Raw genomic sequence first — 18,604 nt, forward strand, 5'->3', positions numbered from 1 at the left:
TGGTATAGATCCGTTTAAATGAGCATCCAAGCTGTGCTTGATAAAATCAGAGGTCTTCATTCAAGGCCAAATGACATAAAGTTCTTCGAATTTATGGCTGTTCTTAGCGACCCGGAGGCCCCTCAAGATTTTACGCAAGAAGAGTGGATAGGGTTTTGTCAAGAATTGCCTATTAAACTTACAGGGGTCGAACAAAAAGTCTTATTTGAAACTAACCAAGACGAAGGAATTTTACAGATGGAGAAATTTAGAAATTCTTTATTGGTTTATTCTATTTGTTGTAGTTTATTCTTTGTATTTTTGTTGAACTTTTTATTTAGATTCCAATGAACGAGAGTCGAAGAGAAGTTGTTGATTCAACCTTCGCTAAAATTGTTGGAGACTCTGATTGCGTTCCACTTGACTTTGTTGCCTCACTTTTTAGAAGTCAGTCGAGCGTTTACGTTACATCTGGAAAAATGACAGAAGATCAAATGAGAGAAAGGTTTAGAAAAACGTTTTGTCCTCCTCTTGTTGGTTGTGATGATGGCAACATCACGATTGCGGATTGGTTGTATTATCACACAATTCTTTCAACAACGATTCCGGAAGATAATTTTTTCACAATGGAAATGTGGGGAATATGGAACATTTCATCGCTTGGGAAAATGAAGACATCAAGCTCACGTCATCAAAAAGAAGTGCATATTAGATCAACAGAAGCAATTGCTCGCTCGTTCTCTCCGACTATACCATCTGGCGATGCATACTGTTTTGCTCCATATGATACACAACCAATAGATAAATCATTTTACAAAACAACATCATCACCAGATACTCCCCATAGAAAAATTCAAGGATTTGATGAGAAACACAGCATTCCGCAAAGTGCATATCCTCCAGAGTCGCTGGAAAAGGAAGATTATCCCATCGCATCACCATCCAGGCGATCCGTAAAACAACAGAGAGCCAGAGAAATAGCGGAAATCTCAGAACTGAAAAGAGAAGAAGGTGTTGAAGAAGAGAAGTTTCCGCCTGATCTTGAAGCATCATCGGTGGAAATCATCCAGCAAAAGATGATGAGCGCTCTAAGTCGCATGCCCTTTGTTGAAGTGATGAAGCAAATTGCAGTATTCACATCAGCTGCCTCTCCTCGACCTTCCACGACACGTACATCAACAATCTTGCCAGGCGGTGTGCTTACTCAAGAAACACTGAAGACAGCTTTTGCGCATTCCGCGTTTCGTTTAAGTGAAGATGAAATTGATCTGCTCTTTTCCTCTCTTTCTGCATCAGACTTATCATCAACTCGATCAGAACTATCTCATTCACGCAGAGATGCAGGGTTTGTGAAGGTGGCAGAGCTTGTGAAATTTGTGATGCCTTCGTGGGCTGATGTCACAGACAAGGACGAGAGATCGCCGCTTCTTCCTTCGTCACCTTCTCATTTTGCATCTAGACGTACTGCTCCGATCCATTCATCTCCATCTCCGCTCTCCTCTTCTTACGCATCTGACACTGCCTTCTCATCCGCTACTCCACAGTCATCGCCCATCTCCACTCCACACAAGCAGCTGCCGAGCGACTCAGCACTGACAAGATCAGCTCGGAGGCGCGAGGGCGAGAGCAAAGTGCTGAATGAAGAGCACCACCTCTCATCACGCTTCTCTGCTGTGCTGAGTGCGTGGGTGTCTGCGGTTGCACGGCACATGATGCTGTGCCACACAGACGACTACTCACAGCTCCACTCTCATTCCACACTTGAAGAGGAAAGACGCTTTGTCTCTATGCGTATTCCTTTGAGTGCTGTGCGTGATGCATTCTGTGCATTGACACATCCAGACGCGAAGAGTGGGAGACGCACTGAAAGCGAATGTCTCGAAGAATTTTTGAGCACCTTCTGCGTAGAAAGCGTCTTCTCACTGGACGACAGGCTGTTTCCTGCAGGGAAGCTGTTGCCAACCTGCAATTGCTGCACCATCAGAGCTGATTCGTATCACCAGCAGTCTCAATTGTCTATTGGCTTCCCTGAATTTTCCAACTTCTTTTCTTTATTTTCACTCACTATTCCACGCGACAGCACATTTTCTTCGATTTTGGAAGGATGCTTCCGTACAAACGATTATGTCAGCAGCAGACGAGCTGATGTAGAGAAGCTGATTGACGAGACAGTGATGGGAGATGAGTGGATGAGAGAGATCACACTGGGAGAGAAAATACCTCTTCAGTTCTATTTTGAATCGGCTGAGGAGAGACAGAAACATTTGAATGAAATACAAACACATGCAAAAGGCGAGTCAGAGAAAGATGAGGCAAAGAAAGAATATGTCCAACAGGCATTGTTTTCTAAGCAGCAGGAGTTTGATATCTTTGGGCGAAAGTCAAATACAAGTCGCTGGGCTCACTAAATTCACAGGAAATGGCAGCTGAATTGCGTTGAGCATTTGGTGATTGGAGAATTCAGCAATGTGTTATTCAATAGAAGGTCATTAAGCATACTTTGACAATTGAATTTTTTACAATTTATTTGTTCAAATATTTATCTAACTATTTTCTTTTAGTTTGATTCTGTTTCTTGGTTGGGGCATTTTGATCGAAAATGTGCCAATTTACATAGAAATAAGCTTATTCAACTCTTTCCCTCTTTTTTCATAGCATTTACACTTCAGTGATTTATCAACTGTGCTAAGAAAAAAAAATAATTAAATAAAAAACAACGTCGATTAGAAAACTTAAAGAATGAAAATAATAATAATAAGGCGATGAAAAGCATCCACAAAAGACATATAAAACATTATAAATATGAAAAGATGTTCCATTGTTATACATAAGTCTTTAAAATAAGATAAACAAAAAAATGGAATATTAATGTCACTATAAAGTTAAAAACAACTTACAATTCCAAATCAAAGAGTAAAGAAAAATAACAAATAACAAATCGAATAAAGATAAAAATTTTACAAGAAAATTTCGCGACTTTCACAAAAATATGTTTCAATTCTAATGTTTTTTCCACAACTTTTCAATGGAAAGACGATACGCAGAAAGAAATCTCTGAAGTGTTTCGCAGCAAGTGAACGTGAGTCTGTGTGTTATTTCACGAGCCGAACGAGAAGAAGAGGAAGAGGAAGAGGAAGAATAAAAAGAGGTGGGGGTAGAATGCAAAATAAGAGAAAACGAATCAAACGGGTCGGGAAGCAGGCTCCGATGGAGGCAAAGGCGAGATGAATACACACGCTGTGGGGTTGATGGCATCACATTGGAAGACAAAGAAGAAGAACGCCTTGCTGGTGACTCTGAAGATGATGCTGTAGAATTTGAAGCAGAGACCGAAAAAAAAGGAAGAAACGAATTGTTGACTGGCGATTTTGAAGGCGAAACGCTCTTTGATTGGCTTGCAGATGCCACTTTTGCTGATTTCGCACGAGGAGGGTATATCTGCGGAACACCAGCCGTTGCAGAAGGCCACTCCGCCGATGGAATAAGTCTTCTGTCGCCTCGTTCTTCTTCTTCAGCCACAACAGCGTTTATTTCAGTCTGCAGACAGTCAGAAAGAGCAATGGCATTTCCGGGCTGAAGATCTGACCAGCCGAAAGACGACCAAAACTTGCTGACAGAAAAGGAAGAAGAGGACGACGACGAAGACACAGGGAACTCATACAGAAAATGCTGATCTAAATAAAGAAGAGAAGGATGACCACTCGAAATAGAATTGGAAGTTGAGGAAGAAGAAGAAGTGGAAGAAGAGAAAAGGCAAAATCCACAGAAAAGCGGTGTGTATTTCTTGAGTGATTGGTTGTACGAAAAGAGCGGGGAAGGTGAGCGCATTGGAGATGCTGATTCAATCGAATTGACTTTTTCAGTGTTTGAAGACGTTGCCTGTGCAAAGTTCAACAAGGCTTCTCCTTCTTCATTCAGCGAAAGGGCAGGCAGTGCTTCCTCAGCCATGTTGAACCCAGCCATTTCAGACACTCTTTTCAGCGCTTTTGCTGCTTCAGCGATCGAATTAGCAGAGCCTGAATAAAAAACAAACCCGAAATTGCGCAGAGAAGGCTCGCATTTCACGCGAATCCGCTGCAACCTCACAGAAACGACAACAAAAGCGATGTCTTTGAGAGACAAGATCTGCACGCACCGAAGAGAGGACGGATGCAGAATGTCAGAAGAGAAGCTGCCAAACGGGCCATAAAAGGATTCAAAGAAAGATGGATCGGGTTTTGCGGGGAAAGAATATGGAAACTCAGTTATGGAAGATGGATGAGAAATAAATTTTTCTTCTTTCGAGGTAAATGAAGACGATGCAATGGATGAAGTGTTTGCCAAATCAAAAAATGGAATTGAGCAGGAGGAAGAGAGAATGCTCGACCAGAAAGGAGCATATTCGTCACAAGAGGAGAAGGGGAGAGGAGAAGTTGAGGAACCTAATTTGGGAGAGGTGCCGATTCTTTGCTTTCTCTTCAGTGTTGGGGGATAAACAGCTTTTAAGTCATTTTTGGACTCCTTCTGTGTCTGAAGAAGCTTAACCACAAACAGACCGCAATCGCAGATAAGAAGAACAGAAGCAAAAGAGGAAGAGCCGTCAAATGAATAGAATGCGCCAGCCAGAACAGAAAGTGGCTTAATCTGCCGATGATTGGAGATGGTCTCCATGAAAAGAGAAGGAGCACTCGAAGAAATGGAAGTATTACTTGAACAATGAAGATTTGAAGAAGAAGGTGAAGATGAAGATGAAGATGATGGAGATGATGAAAGAGAAGGTAATGTCTTTTCGATAAGAGCATCAGGAATTGTGTTTCGTTTTCCGAGCAACACTTTTTCGAGTGTTGGCACCAACACAACTGCTGCTGTCCTCATCAGCTCAGTCTGAAACAGAAGCCCATCCACAAACTTCGGAATAAGATCAAAGCTGTTCTCCTTCTGAATGCGAATGATAAGCTCAATCACTTTGCTCAGTTCTTCCGGAAACAGACAGAGATACAGCGAGACCAAATTACACAGAGCGTGAATGTTCGCCTGAAGAGTGCCAATCACATCGTCAGAGAGAAAAAGACCCATCCTGCCGTACTCGTGAAACAGAAGCGACACAAAAAACAAGAGGCGGTTGAACGGAAAAGCAGAACGCCATATCTTTTGGGCTGAAAGGGCAAACGAAGAAGAAAAAGAAGATTCGTTTTCTGCTTCGCTTGGAAAATAATCATTTTCCACTGAAACAAGCTGAGAATAATCAACCGCTTGCAGCTGCTCATAAAAGGAAGTGCACAATTCAATGGTGTGGAACAGAAGAAGCTCTTCACTTGCTTTTAGGCGGACGGTTGGATGAACAGTGCCTAGTAACCAGAGCGAGGTTGGACGTGGCTTGTCAAAGAAAGGCACGTCCAGTGTCTCTGAACATTTGACATACTGAGGGAGAGAATAAAGAGAGAAGTGAGTGGAAGAAGAAGAAGAGGAAGAGGAAGAAGAAAAAGAAGAAGATGAGAAGGAGGAGGAGGATTGAGGTGGAGGAAACAAGCTAGATGATTCATTTTCCCGCAATGAATAGAGGAAATTAGCTGGTGTTGAGCGAGTGCAATACGACGGGATGATTCTCTCTGAATAATACGCAATAAGAGAAGCGATGAACGAGTCTGTCTCGCTGCACATCGAAAGCACTGCCTCTGGCGGCGTCTCGTCGCTGCCGTTCACCGGCACCTTCAGCACTTCTGCCACGACGCCTGCCACACGAGCACCGTAATGTGCATTCAGCAGTCCAAACAGCACGACCGACTGGATCAACGTGCGGATGGTGCGGGCGGAGCGGAGCTGCTGGCGGATCATCAGCTGAAGGGGGTAGAGGTCAGACCGAGGATACCACAGCATCGCAAGAAGGCATCTGAGGCACACTTCGAGATGGGCTGTGGAGTCTTGAAACAATGAAGTTGAGTAACAAGAAGAGGAAGAGGAGGAAGAGGATGATGATGATGATGACAATGGAGTTATGGATGTTGATGCAGAGGAAGAAGTTGTCTGAATAGATGGCGTTGAACTGTTGGGATAATTGTCCAAATGCGAAAGAGGATTTTGTTGACATTCGGCTGAAAATACTTCGCGTGGGGTCTGCCGAATAACTTTTGGAATTGTAAATTTTGTCTTTGCAGTTTTCCCATTCGCAGCTTTGTAAGACGCGACTGATCCATTTTCCATCTTTTCTGACTGATTTTCGTTCAACAGAGAAGAAGAAGAAAGCTCCACCGAAGACGTTTCAGAAAGGACCGAACTGGAAAAAGTTCTGTTGGAAGGCGAAAGAGCACCTGGAGACATCTCTGCATTCTGTGTCAATGCAGCTGCTGCTGCGACAGTCGCCGGTGGGGCAGCTTCTGCCTGGTTCTGCTTCGGAGTCCGGTCGTCTCTGGAAAAGGACTCGTTGCTCAGCGCCTCAGACAGCGCACGCAGCTGCTCAAAAGTGTAGCTCAGGTTCTTCTCAGTGCTTAGCGGTGACACGGCCGGAGAAACTAGCGCGGAGCTTATCGGAGAATTAAGTGCCATGAAGAGTGCGGGGGAATCCGGTGTGGAGCAAGCGGGGCTGAAGTCCAGGCCAGGGATGATGTTCTGAAGAGAGTCCTTTCGCCGGGACATCACACGCGACGGATGGAACGCCTTGTTCATTCGCAGCCTGTCGGCGTATGGATTGCTCACCACTGGGCTCATCTCAAATATCAGATCTTCCAACTGCAGTGAATGTGACGATGCTGATGCTGAAAGAAATTCAGTGTTTGTTTGTTCCTCTCTTTGAAATGTGCCTTCAATTCTTCCTCCAAAAGCAGAATAGTTTTCCTGTGAAGTTGAGCCGGTCGTTAAAAGCTCCATAAATGATTTGTTTCTGGGGACAAACCGAAACGACGACGAAGAAATGTGGTTGTCAATTTGCTTTAAACATTCTTCGCCAGTTGCTTTTTCGAAATTTGTTCTAAATTGAATTCGTTTGTTTGATGATGGACTCCGCGTGTTCTGTTTGGCTTGTCTTTCTTCTTCGTTCTTTGAAAGTGTGTGGATTGTCTTCAAAACAATAGAAGTTCCACCCAATTTGGCAAAGAGAACAAGATCATCAGACCAAAGCTTCATATTCTTTGATGCTAAACTGCCTTCACTTTCATCTTCTTTCGTGATTGCATTTCCTTTGCCACTGTCTGATTCATCTTTACACACTGAACCAACAGATGAAGATAGATCAGATTTCTTCTTTTCAAACAGCTTATTCTTCATTCCGTTCCCACTCATCAGCTTTGTCGGTCTCCATGGCAAAAGAGTGGTTGCTCCGCTTGTCAAGCTCTGCAGAGGCTGGTGAGCGCCATCCAGCTGTTTTGCTAGCCGCAAAAGCACCCGCGCAGCCGCCGCAGAGTCAGCTGGGAGCTCCTTCAGTGCAACAAGAAGGCGAGACACGCTTTTCCCGATGATTGTGTCTTCAACACGGGCAGTCAGAGAACACTTCCGTTTGACCTCCAAAAGCGACAGGCGCAAGAGAAGGGCAGAGTCTTCTGTGGCTGCTCTAATTCCTTCGTCCCATCCGCCTTCTTCAATCGCTGCGATGAAATCGACCAAAGATGAGTGCAGCTCATCTTGTGTGGTCAGCAGCGCATCAGTCGAAGCAAACGACAAGTTGAGCTCCATCAGTCTGGTTATGTGACGGACAATGTTCACGCAGCGCCTGTCAAACAGAATGCCTCTCTTTCTGCTGTCTTCGCGGGCGATGTTCGACAAGAGCTCTGCCACAGTCGCGATGCGCTTGGAGGCCGAGGCGTCGGCGAGGTCTGTGGTTGTCTGCACCGAACGCAGCGTCTGTGCAACCAGAATGACATGCTCTGTTGTCGTGAGGATGTTCGGGTGGCGGTAGAGAATGGCAAGTGCTGCAGAGGAAACAGGGTTGCTCGGCAGATTCGCGAAAAGCAGCAGGCTCCGCACGCCGTTGCTTACAAGATGAGCGATCTCGCCTGTCTCAGGCAGATCGGCGCGAAAGAAGAAGGCTTCAAAGCGAAGGACTGCCTTGCAAAAGCCCAAAAACGTGATGTTGCTTTCTCTTTTGTGATTTGAGGAATCGAGAAGATCTGACAAAGCTGAAGAGATTGGATGAGCTGGCTCTGCCGGTGCAACTGCAGATGAAGCAGACAATGTGCCAGTCATCTGATCGACATTTCCCGAAAGTTGTGATGTGGACAATGGAGCTTCTACTTCACAAATCGTATCAAGCCCATTCCCCACAAAGCTGTTCACAACTACAAACAGAAGCTCGCCTCCATTTGTTTCAGTGACGATGGTGTTGACCAGGTTGTCTCGCTTTGCCTTCTCTAAAGATGGATATGCTTCCAACATCGTGCCCAGTGCATCAGCAGCAGCCGATGCCAGCACCAGTGAAGGAGGCTCTAGCAGCAGGAAAGAGCAGATCTTCGGGACGATCTGCTGCACATTGTGTGCCTCAGCCACTTCGTTCATGATGCGCTGTGCACGGCACAATGCAGCGCTGCAGCGGGTGATGTCTGCAATCACCAGCGGGTAGTCAGCTGTGCAGGCGCCGTCCGCCAGAGTGGCCGTGTCGACAGACAAGACCATCCCCAGCATCGCCTCGTGGATGCGGCGCAGATGGAACACGTTTCCTGCGCGGAGGTTGCCGGCAGCTGCGCCGATGCAGCGCAGGAGCGGGCGGTGGATGGGGCGGAGGCAGATGGCTGGGGTGATCGGGGGCAGCGAGAAGAAAAGGTCGCACAGGGTGTCGGCGATGGTGTGCTCTTGGTCTCTTTTGAAGTGTGCTGCCTCGCAGAAGAGGAGAGAAAGGCTGGTCAGAGCATCGGGAAAGAGGTGGACATGGGTGGTGTCTGACTGGCGGAGGATGAAGAAGCAAGTGTCCTGGAGGAACTCGATGAGGAAGGTGGAGGAGGGAAGAGATGATGTGAAGGGGGTGGATGAAATGGATGAAGAAAGATCAGAGGAAGAGGATGCAGAAGAAGAAGATGAGAAGGAGGATGAGGAAGAGAGATCTTTGTGAGATGAAGCACTCGATGATGCTGATGCTGATGATGATGATAACGATGAAGTGTGTGTTGTGTATTCAATGTCTTGTGGGTGTGTGTCTGATGAATCGTGAAGTGCTGAAGTGTCAAACTGAGGTGATTTCTTGGGCATAGAGGCGTCGTTGTAGATGGACAGCGTCTCCGTCGAAAGTGGGGCGTCGCATATTTCTGCGACAGACGCAGAAGAGAGAGGAAGATCGAGCAAGTTGACAATCTTCATGAAGTGGATGGAAAGCGGATGTAGCTGGAATGTTGCTTTGCCAGCTGATGAAGAAGAAGCAGAAGCAGAAGCAGAAGCAGAAGAAGTAGCAGCTCCTGTTGGCTGGCTTTGTGTCTGCTGTGAATTCGACAGAGAAGACGAGCTTGTGGATGAGACAGCAGAGACAGCAGCAGACGATGTGAGAGACTGGATGGCTGCAGGTGTCAGCTGTTTTGGAGAGGAAGCTGCTTTCCTTTTTGGCAGCGGCTGTGTCTGTTTTGAAGGCAGCGCAGTGAAAGTGGAGACGACATTTGACGAGTACGGCGGCACAGACAGAATTTGCTGGGTGGCTGGGTCTGCCAGGCGGCGCTCGAGGATGAGGAACACGAAGGGCTTGATGGCGTCGCCAAGAGACTGGACAAGAGGATTGGGGCTGGTCTGCGAAATGGACTGGAGATGCTCAGCGCAGAAGATGCCGATGTGCTCGTCGGGAAGGTTTGTGATGCAGAGGGCGAGCAGCTGGAGGGCGGTGACACGTGAGAGCGGGGACAAGAGCGAGATGGAGGCGAGGGAGGCTGTGAGTGTGTGTGCGAAGGAGGAGGCGGTCTGCTCTTGCCAGACGATGGAGCGAGCATCCAGAGGGAAGCTGGAGAAAGTGAGGATGTTGTGGTGGAGCTGGCGGAGAATAGAAACAGCGTCGTTTTCGGTGAGGAACGACTGGGAGAGCAGCGAAATGATAGCGGTGCAGTACAGAATGTTGGGTGCGGTGTCGGTGATGGAAGATGTGAAAGACAGGTGAGAGGCAGATGAGGAAGTTGAATGAGCAGATGAAGAAGAAGAAGAAGAAGAAGAAGAAGATGATGATGATGATGATGAAGATGATGATGATGATGATGATGATGTGTTGATTGCAGAAGAAGAGTCAGATGAAGTGGAATGTGACGTGCCGTCAGCATTGATTACAGATCCAGTTGAAGTATAAGACGAGCCGTGTGAAGTGGAAGAGGAAGATGAGGCAGACGAGGCAGAAGGAGTGGATGAAGACGAAGCGGAAGCTGTTGAAGAAGCAGAAGATTTGGAAGATCCATTATTGGCGTACTGATGGGAAAGCGGGTCTGCTGAATGCTTCCCTTCGTTGGATTGCTGTTTTTCTGCAGATAAATTTGATTGATTTTCGTTGGATCCCCTTTGAGCACCCTCAAATTCAATGTCCTCGTTGTTAGCAAAATTATTATCTTTCTTCTCCTTTTCAGGGTCTTCCAGCTTAAATGGGTTTATTTGCAATGGCTGGGGTGGCTGCTTCCGTTCTTCCTTTGTAATGCGTGTACCGTTCAACATTGCCAAACTCTGTTTCCTCAATGCCCATATAATGTGATGTGCCCATCCAGTTTTGAAGTTGCTCGTGAATGGATTGGGAGAAATGGTCAAAGACTTCATTTTTTTAAAGTGCGAAAGAATTTCAAGGTTCTGTGAAAATAAATAGAAAAAAAATAAAAGATGTTGAATATACTTTTTTTCAGAGTTTTATGTGCATACTGTCTGAAATTCATCTGCATTCCAAGAAAATCTATTGAGCGAAACATTCAAAAATATCAAATGAGAAGATACTGGCATCAAAGATGAAAGTGATCCATTAAGTTCATTATCTGATAAATCCAAAATTCTGAGTGCTGGCAAATCTACAAGGTGAGGAAAAGTTTTTAGCTTGATAAAGTTTTTTTGATAAATTTTGAAAAAATTAAATTAAATTAAATTAGAAATAACTAAAGCAAAACACAAAACTTTATTTCCATTTAAATAAAGTTCTTCAAGACGAGGGACAAGATTTATTGAAACAGTCCTTAAGTTATTCCTATCAAGCCATAAGCGTCTAAGGCGCTCAAATCCAGGCTTAAGGCCATGCACGTTTTCACTAGCATCCAATGTACTAAATTCTTGTAAATGATTCAGACTGTGCATCGTATGGTTCAATTTACAAAGTCAAAAATACTAAAAAAATCTACAATCTGAAAACCTCAAGTCAATTTCCTTTATAACTTTTGTTTCACAAGCACGACCAATTGAATTTACTGATTGAATTTCGAAACTTCCGCTGTCTTTTGAATAGCATTCGTTAGAAAAGCATAAATAAGTTGGATATTTACGTGCTAAATGTTGCTTTTCTCTCATCAAGTACTCTAAATTATGAGCATCTAATTGTTTAAGAGGTTGTGAAGGAGCTGTTATGCATGTTCTCCAATGATTCTTCTTGTTGGACATCCTCAAAAACAACAAGGAAAATTATGAAATACCATAATTTTTCACTTGTTAAAAAGAAAAGAAAAAGAAAAAAAGAATATGAAATGGTAAAAAATAAAGTAATGGAAATTACATTGCTCAAAACAGTTTACCCTTGCATTCCGTATTCCTTCGTCCATTTATCGCAGCGCTCAACATCCACAGGTGCCACGGAAGGTCTGGTGTGCATAAGAGACGAATACATATGCTCCTAAAAAAAATTACACAACACAAAAAGCAAATGAATAAATAAATAAATAAATAAACTTATGTAATTTTAAAAAAAAAGAATTAAAAAACCATTGTGACAGGTGGTGTGTACAGCTCTTTCGATGGTATGTCCATCAAATCCATTGCCACTGCTCCTGGCTCAGCTGGAGACACTCCAACCCATTTCTCTGTTGTAGTGCCATCAGCCTCTGTGATAGGGTATTTTTTGAAATGTGTAGTTGTCTGAAGCCGCCTAATTGGCTGCATCAGCGCATCACGCACAACAATAGAAATATCAGACCCGGAATATCTGAAAAGGAAAACAATTTCATTATATTTTTTTCAATTAAAAGGAATTATTGCAATAATATTTCCAGAAAGAGAGAAAAACAGCAAATGAAATTAATACGATATTCTCCATTTAATAAAAATTACATTACAAACCCTTCGGATTTTTCGCCCAAAAGCCTAAAGTCTTCAGGTGTCAAAGTGTTTGGCGTCTTTCCCAAATGGATGCGGAACAGTGCTTCTCTTGCATGTGCCTCTGGAAGAGGTATCAGAATTCTCTTTTCAAACCTTCTGATGACTGCTGAATCCAAATCCCATGGCGTGTTGGTCGCGCCCAAAAACAGGATCCCATCGTTCTGAGCACCGACACCTTGCATCTGCACCAAAAGCTCTGTCTTCACTCGACGGGTTGATTCTGACTCGCCGTCTCCTCTCTTTCCGGCAATTGAATCGATTTCATCGATAAACACAATTGATGGCTTGTTCTCTCGTGCCAATTCAAAAAGTGAGCGCACAAGACGTTCGCTCTGCCCAACCCATTTCGACATCAGATCTGAAGAAGAAACAGAAAAGAATGTTGCATCAACTTCTGTCGCAACAGCTTTGGCCAAAAATGATTTTCCTGTTCCGGGTGGCTTTCAAAAAAAATTGAATGAAATAAATTTCATGAAAGATATTTGTTTTAAAAAAGACAATAAAATTTTTTGTTTTATCGTTTAAAAGAAAAATTTTTCACCACAAACCCCATAAAGCAAAATTCCTTTCCATGGTCTTCGTTCACCAACAAATAAGTCAGGAAACTTTATTGGGAGAACGACTGCTTCTTTCAAAGATTGTTTTGCTTGTTCTAATCCAGCCACGTCACTCCATTTAACATTCGGCTTTTCTCTAACAATTGCACCTTCCAGAGCATCTTTCAAACCCTTGTCATCATCGTCTCCAGAACCTTTTCTATAATAAATGTGTGAAGTGGATCAGTAATATGTGAACAAAAAAGATCAATTTATTGATATACGGTTTAGATTTTTGCCCATCTGTTGTTGGAGGTTCTTCTTTGGCTTTCTCGAGTTGAGGAAGTGCTTTTTGAATATCTTCAGCTCTTTTTAACATATCTGTCAGAATCTCTTTGTATTTTGCCTTTGTTTCGGAAAAGTTTTCATCTTCAGGAAATTAGTTAAGTTTTACAAAAAAATTGTGTGTACTTTTCTTCATAAAAGAGCAAAAACAAACATTTTATTGCAAAAGACAATGCTTGGCATCCTCTTTTATAATGTTCCAATGCTGATCGATAATCCTTGGCATTTTCAGCTGAAACAGCTAACTTATTACACTCCTGTGCCTGGAAATTATAAAAAAATGCAGAATCAATATTATTTTAAAATAATTCATAAAATAGATATATATTTCATATATAAATCAATTTTTTAGTGTATTCAACAATCCAAACCTGTTTCACAAAGTTCTGTGAATTTGCCATTATTGATCTTTTAACCATATTAATTCAAGAAATGAGGATATTGATTATAATTTATATTACGAATAAAAATTCTTTCGCCATATGATATATTGATTAAAAAATTATTTGTTGAATTTGAATTATTCCATTTTCAATTTTCATTAAAGAAATAATACAATTTGCAAAAAAAAAATAAATAAATAAATAAATAAACTAATAACTGTAAATTATCAACATGCAGTTCATTTTCATAATTGTGAAAATGAAATTATTGAACCAATTCCAAAAAACAACATGATTTTGTAAAAAGCAAAACATCTTCATCACTTTGGAAAAGTTGAGTCGGAACACATCATGTATTTTTTCATTTTTCCTAATAAAAATTCTTTTTCATAAAATATCTAATTTTGTTCAAAATCTCCCTTGTTTCTAGCACATTCTGAAAATTAAATACATTATTTCAACAATATAAAGATTGAATGGGGGAAAGAATGTAACTTCAAGCTTTTTCATTGAAAAATTATGCGCATCAGATGAGCTTTTTGTGATCAAAAAGTTTTGCAATAAATAGGTTAATTTTTCGAAATATATATGAGGTCACAAAGCATTTTGTTATTTCATCAATGATGTTTGTTCACAGTAATGAAAATCCAATTTATTTTGAAATCTGTTAAAGTTAAATTATGTTATGAGTGATACAATTATTTAATGCTTTGTGCATAAAAAGCTTGAAAGTCCGTATTTTCCCTCGAATGAAAATCAGAAAATATTTGTATTTTGTTGTTACGATTGGAGATTAAAATTCAAAACACCTCATAAATAATTTATCGTGTCGTTTTTTTGATAACATCAATAAGAATAAAAAAATTTTTTCATCATAATTTATTATATCTATTCCAACTCTTCAAACATTCCAGATTTTCATTATTATATGGATTTTGAAAAATAAAAAATAATTATTGAAATCTCTGAGTAATTCGAAATTTTATTTTCACAAGATTTCAAAAATCACTTTTTGCAGATACAACTCACATGAAAATGAAAGTCTGGAATGCCAAAAGAGTTGGGTTATGTAAGACACGTTTGGAGGAATGATATCAGAATTAATCCTCATGAAGTGACACCATTTATTATTCAAATTTGGTAAACTTATTATTCGAAATTGGTCAACTAATTATTCAAAATTTAAAAACTAATTAATCGAAATTGTTAAACTTCTTATTCAAAATTAATAAAATTCAGAATTTTTTATTCAAAAATATTTATTGATATAATATGATCACTGGCTGAGTATCAGAAAGCGATTAAAATGTTTTGTTTTTTCACTGTTCTTAAAAAGGATGAAAAATTAAACCCAGATTTTTATAACTTGTGAATAAATATGAAATTTTTTGATTTTACAGAAAAAAATCATCACCATGGAAAATCGGATAATTTTCAAATAAATTCATCTTACACTGTTGGATTGCACATAATTCAATCATGATTCATTTTTTTTATTAAAATATATTCTGAAGATCAATAAAAACAAATGTTGAATTCTGAAAGTGCATTCAAAGATTTTTTTCATTTATGAAAAATAACTATCTTCATCTTCTTGAATTGAAACAAAAAAATTATCTTGAATGAATAACGCATAATCAAATAATGTTAGGTTTATTTATTTGAAAATTATCCGATTTTCCATGGTGATGATTTTTTTCTGTAAAATCAAAAAATTTCATATTTATTCACAAGTTATAAAAATCTGGGTTTAATTTTTCATCCTTTTTAAGAACAGTGAAAAAACAAAACATTTTAATCGCTTTCTGATACTCAGCCAGTGATCATATTATATCAATAAATATTTTTGAATAAAAAATTCTGAATTTTATTAATTTTGAATAAGAAGTTTAACAATTTCGATTAATTAGTTTTTAAATTTTGAATAATTAGTTGACCAATTTCGAATAATAAGTTTACCAAATTAGAATAATAAATGGTGTATTGAGAAATCGATCTAATCTAGTGTTTTTTGCACAATCTGAATATTTGTGAAACAAACAAAATTGTTCACTTCAAAAAAAATTCATTCTATTGTTTGAGTTATTCCTGACTAATGATTGGAATATTTTGAAGTGATATTAGTTGGTTTATTTCGCTCAGACCAGAATTTTCTTTAACAATTGTAACTGACTTCAATAAAAAAGGCAATTCGTGTCTCACACGTCTATTTAACATAAACAGGTTCATAATAATCGAAACATTTAAATAATAACTTAAAAATTTGAACATTGAATTTCTGATAATAAAAATATAATGGTAATTTCTTTCAGATAGAAAAAGTTATATTGGCTCATTTAATTCATGAATTGAAAAATGATGATAGAGTCGCTTAAAAATGTATGCTTATATTTAATGTTGAACAATAAATTATTTTCTATTTTTGCTTTACACATGAAATTAATTCATTTTTCTTCTTTTAGGAAGAAGATTCACTAAATTATTTTCATAACGAATTTAAAGCAGAAGATTGTTCTTTTTTCTTACAAGGGCATCACTCAACATTTCTGTCATTTCCGTCATCTTCCCCTTTTGAACAAAAATGTACATATCTTTCAAAGAATGCATTTTCAAAAAAAATAGGAAAAGAAGATTCACTTTTTACATATTCTCAACAAGAAACAAAGACAAAATCCATTTCAGGTGCACAGTGCTCTTTTTTGACTGATCAATCGAATAGGTTTTTAACACCATTGCAAGAGGAATCAAATAATTTGGCTGATAATAAAGATTTTACAAAAACAAAAGACAGCACAATTTATCCAAATAGAAATGAATTAGTTATACAATCAAGCAATACGAGAAATATTTTATTACCACACTTTTACGAGTCACATCTATTTGAACATCATCTTTCTTTTTTTGACGATGAACCAATGTTTTGGGAAGGCTCTTCCAATCTTAAGCCACTATTGAAAAATGGTAAACAAGAGATTGACGTTAATCAAAAAATAAAGTTTGAACATTTTGCAACGCATCATTTGCATTCTGTAAGCGATTTTCTGGATGTTTACGAGAATAATAGACTGCAAAATCAAGATGTCAAAAAAGTAGTTAAAGAAAATAGTAGAAAGAATTTATGTTTGTCTTTTGATCTTGATGAAAAAAATTCCGAAGCCAAAGAAGGAGGCGATGAAGCATTACATATGAACGATTCAGTTGTTAACTTGTCTGATAACGCCAAATGCACATCATTTTCTGACTTAAATGAAGAAACCTCCCAGAACTTACATCAGTTTTATGTTGCTGAAAGCAGCCGAAATGCAGTCAGCGTGTTTGCAGAAATCGAGGCGAATGGAGAAAGGCAATCACGATTGAGTGAAGTTCTGCTGCAAGAGATGCTTGGGAGATGGATGAAAAGAGACGCATCACTAAAGAGAGGGACAAGCACACAGCCTCAAAACATCACAAGAAAAGGTACAAGTGAAGGAGAATGCACGGACAGTCGAGGAGAACAAGCCAATAATGAAACTTCAAGTGAATGCCATAATGAACAGAGAGAAGAATTTGATTCATGTGGAATGGAAGAGAATCAACAAAGCGGAAGGCAGTTGGACAAAAGACGAGTTAATGCAATTCGCACAGAAATCAAAGAGGCTGAGCAGTACAGGCGAATATTTGGCAGATGGATTCGCAAGCCGTGGATCGAAAGAGACGACGAGAGAAAAATGTGGGATGCAGCCGAACGGAAGCTGGGAATAAGCAGCAAGGATGAGAACGATGTTTCGGCTGAGTTTGAAAAAGAAGAAACACTTGAAGAACTGAGAAACAAGCTGAAAGAAGGAGAAGGTAAAGAAATGAGTGAAGAAGAGAAGAAGCAGCTGCTCAAGATGATCGAGAAAAAAGAGGAAATTATTAGAGAAAGCGACAAAATGCAGCAGACGACAAATTTGGAGAGATATCTGTGGACAATGCAAAAAGAGAATGGGAGACAGAGAAAGAAGAAAGAGAGGGAAAGAAACAAAGATATAGAAAAGAATCTTAAAGCGGAAGAGGAATCTTTTGAGACATTAAGAAGTTTCGATTGGTTTCAAGACAGTTCTTCTACAAGTGCTTCTGTTATTATCCCTAAACCAACTTACCTCCCATCACATTCACAACATCTTCTTGCTTGGACTCCTTTTTATCTTTCGAATACATCTTCTTCAGCTTCGCGTTTGCCTTACTGTTTTGGAATTGATTCTTCTGACAAATCATCCATATCCGAATTATTTACAACACATCTGTCAAATCCTTCAACAGAAAATACAAAATGTTTGAGCGTCTCTGAAAATGGAGTTGATTGTTTATCTTCTCCAAAATGTGAAAGCAGATCTGTCTGTCCTTCATTTTGCGAAAGTGGTCCACTCGTTCAGTCTGAAATTGGTTCTGCAATTGCACATGCTGATTCTGCACAATTTCCTTTTTCAACTGTTTTACCAAAAGACACCAGAATTTCACAAGTTCGTGAAGCCAATCTTTTGAAACTGCAAATTCATTCTGGAAACATATGCAGAAAGATAAAACAGCTTCATGATTTAAGCGAAGTTCTACTGCAACAGATGAATGTAGTGTCATTTATGAATATGGAAATCTTTAATGATGAGGACGCTAAGAAGGTTATTCAGCAAGGAGAAGACGAAATTGAGAGTAAGAATGAAACCGAGAACATATGCGATTGTGCATCAAAAACTGATTGCGAAGGAGCTCAGGAACAAGTTATTTATTCTCCTTTAGTCATGAATGCATCTGGCTATTTGAACAAAGAAAACGTAAAAATTCTTAGAAACAAACATTTTAATAAATACTCGGCAAACATTCAACTCATAACCAGTAGATTGTTTATGAAAACTCCTCCACAGCACAAATGGTTTTGGACCTTTGATGAATTCACACCAAACATAAAGAAACAATGGAAAAATTGGTATTTTGGAAGCTATATTCCAAGGCTCTCCAAAAATATGAAATGAATATTAATAATTGTTATTAAAGTTCTATTTTTTTAAATCTTTAAGTTTAATAAGCGATTATTTTGATGTTTTATTTGTTTCATAAATATCAAAAAATAATTATCATTTTCCGAAATTTTAAATGAAAAATGCAAGAACTAAACAGAGTTTAACAATTATAATAAAA

At 39.7% G+C, this 18,604-nt stretch overlaps 4 protein-coding genes across 4 annotated transcripts; 2 read left to right on the top strand and 2 right to left on the bottom strand.

Moving 5' to 3' along the window:
• Positions 1 to 6: 6 nt before the first annotated feature.
• MONOS_2798 (uncharacterized protein) lies at positions 7 to 2,710 on the top strand. Its single transcript, XM_067872748.1, has 2 exons — positions 7 to 264; positions 321 to 2,710. The coding sequence occupies exons 1-2, from the start codon at positions 19 to 21 to the stop codon at positions 2,385 to 2,387; spliced, it is 2,313 nt and encodes a 770-aa protein (XP_067725720.1). The 5' UTR covers positions 7 to 18; the 3' UTR covers positions 2,388 to 2,710.
• MONOS_2797 (uncharacterized protein) lies at positions 2,608 to 11,385 on the bottom strand (the record flags this gene model as incomplete). The annotated part of the gene is made up of 4 exons (XM_067872747.1): positions 2,608 to 10,683; positions 10,753 to 10,920; positions 10,999 to 11,167; positions 11,231 to 11,385. The coding sequence occupies 4 exons, from the start codon at positions 11,383 to 11,385 to the stop codon at positions 2,980 to 2,982; spliced, it is 8,196 nt and encodes a 2,731-aa protein (XP_067725721.1). The 3' UTR covers positions 2,608 to 2,979.
• Positions 11,386 to 11,427: 42 nt separating this feature from the next.
• On the bottom strand, positions 11,428 to 13,477 carry MONOS_2796 (Vacuolar protein sorting 4C (Vps4C)). The gene is made up of 7 exons (XM_067872746.1): positions 13,439 to 13,477; positions 13,222 to 13,330; positions 13,007 to 13,151; positions 12,735 to 12,942; positions 12,148 to 12,626; positions 11,794 to 12,013; positions 11,428 to 11,704 (listed from the first exon to the last, which is right to left on the bottom strand). Exons 1-7 carry the CDS (start codon positions 13,466 to 13,468, stop codon positions 11,603 to 11,605), a joined length of 1,293 nt encoding a protein of 430 aa, XP_067725722.1. The 5' UTR covers positions 13,469 to 13,477; the 3' UTR covers positions 11,428 to 11,602.
• Positions 13,478 to 15,754: 2,277 nt separating this feature from the next.
• On the top strand, positions 15,755 to 18,507 carry MONOS_2795 (uncharacterized protein). The gene is made up of 2 exons (XM_067872745.1): positions 15,755 to 15,829; positions 15,913 to 18,507. The coding sequence occupies exons 1-2, from the start codon at positions 15,806 to 15,808 to the stop codon at positions 18,436 to 18,438; spliced, it is 2,550 nt and encodes an 849-aa protein (XP_067725723.1). The 5' UTR covers positions 15,755 to 15,805; the 3' UTR covers positions 18,439 to 18,507.
• The last annotated feature ends 97 nt before the right edge of the window (positions 18,508 to 18,604 follow it).

This window comes from Monocercomonoides exilis, assembly GCF_001643675.1.
Source record: "Monocercomonoides exilis strain PA203 chromosome Unknown scaffold28-1221067, whole genome shotgun sequence".
NCBI classification, from domain to species: domain Eukaryota; phylum Preaxostyla; order Oxymonadida; family Polymastigidae; genus Monocercomonoides; species Monocercomonoides exilis.

Excerpts from the sequence above, each read along its gene's own strand:
- MONOS_2798 (XM_067872748.1), top strand. The coding sequence starts at position 19 with ATGAGCATCCAAGCTGTGCTTGATAAAATCAGAGGTCTTCATTCAAGG. Across the intron at positions 265-320 it reads AATTTAGAAATTCTTTATTG|ATTCCAATGAACGAGAGTCG; the intron begins GTTTATTCTATT and ends CTTTTTATTTAG.
- MONOS_2796 (XM_067872746.1), bottom strand. The coding sequence starts at position 13,468 with ATGGCAAATTCACAGAACTTTGTGAAACAG. Across the intron at positions 13,331-13,438 it reads CACAGAACTTTGTGAAACAG|GCACAGGAGTGTAATAAGTT; the intron begins GTTTGGATTGTT and ends TATAATTTCCAG. Across the intron at positions 12,627-12,734 it reads AAGGAATTTTGCTTTATGGG|CCACCCGGAACAGGAAAATC; the intron begins GTTTGTGGTGAA and ends TTTTTTTGAAAG.
- MONOS_2795 (XM_067872745.1), top strand. The coding sequence starts at position 15,806 with ATGATGATAGAGTCGCTTAAAAAT. Across the intron at positions 15,830-15,912 it reads TGATAGAGTCGCTTAAAAAT|GAAGAAGATTCACTAAATTA; the intron begins GTATGCTTATAT and ends TTCTTCTTTTAG.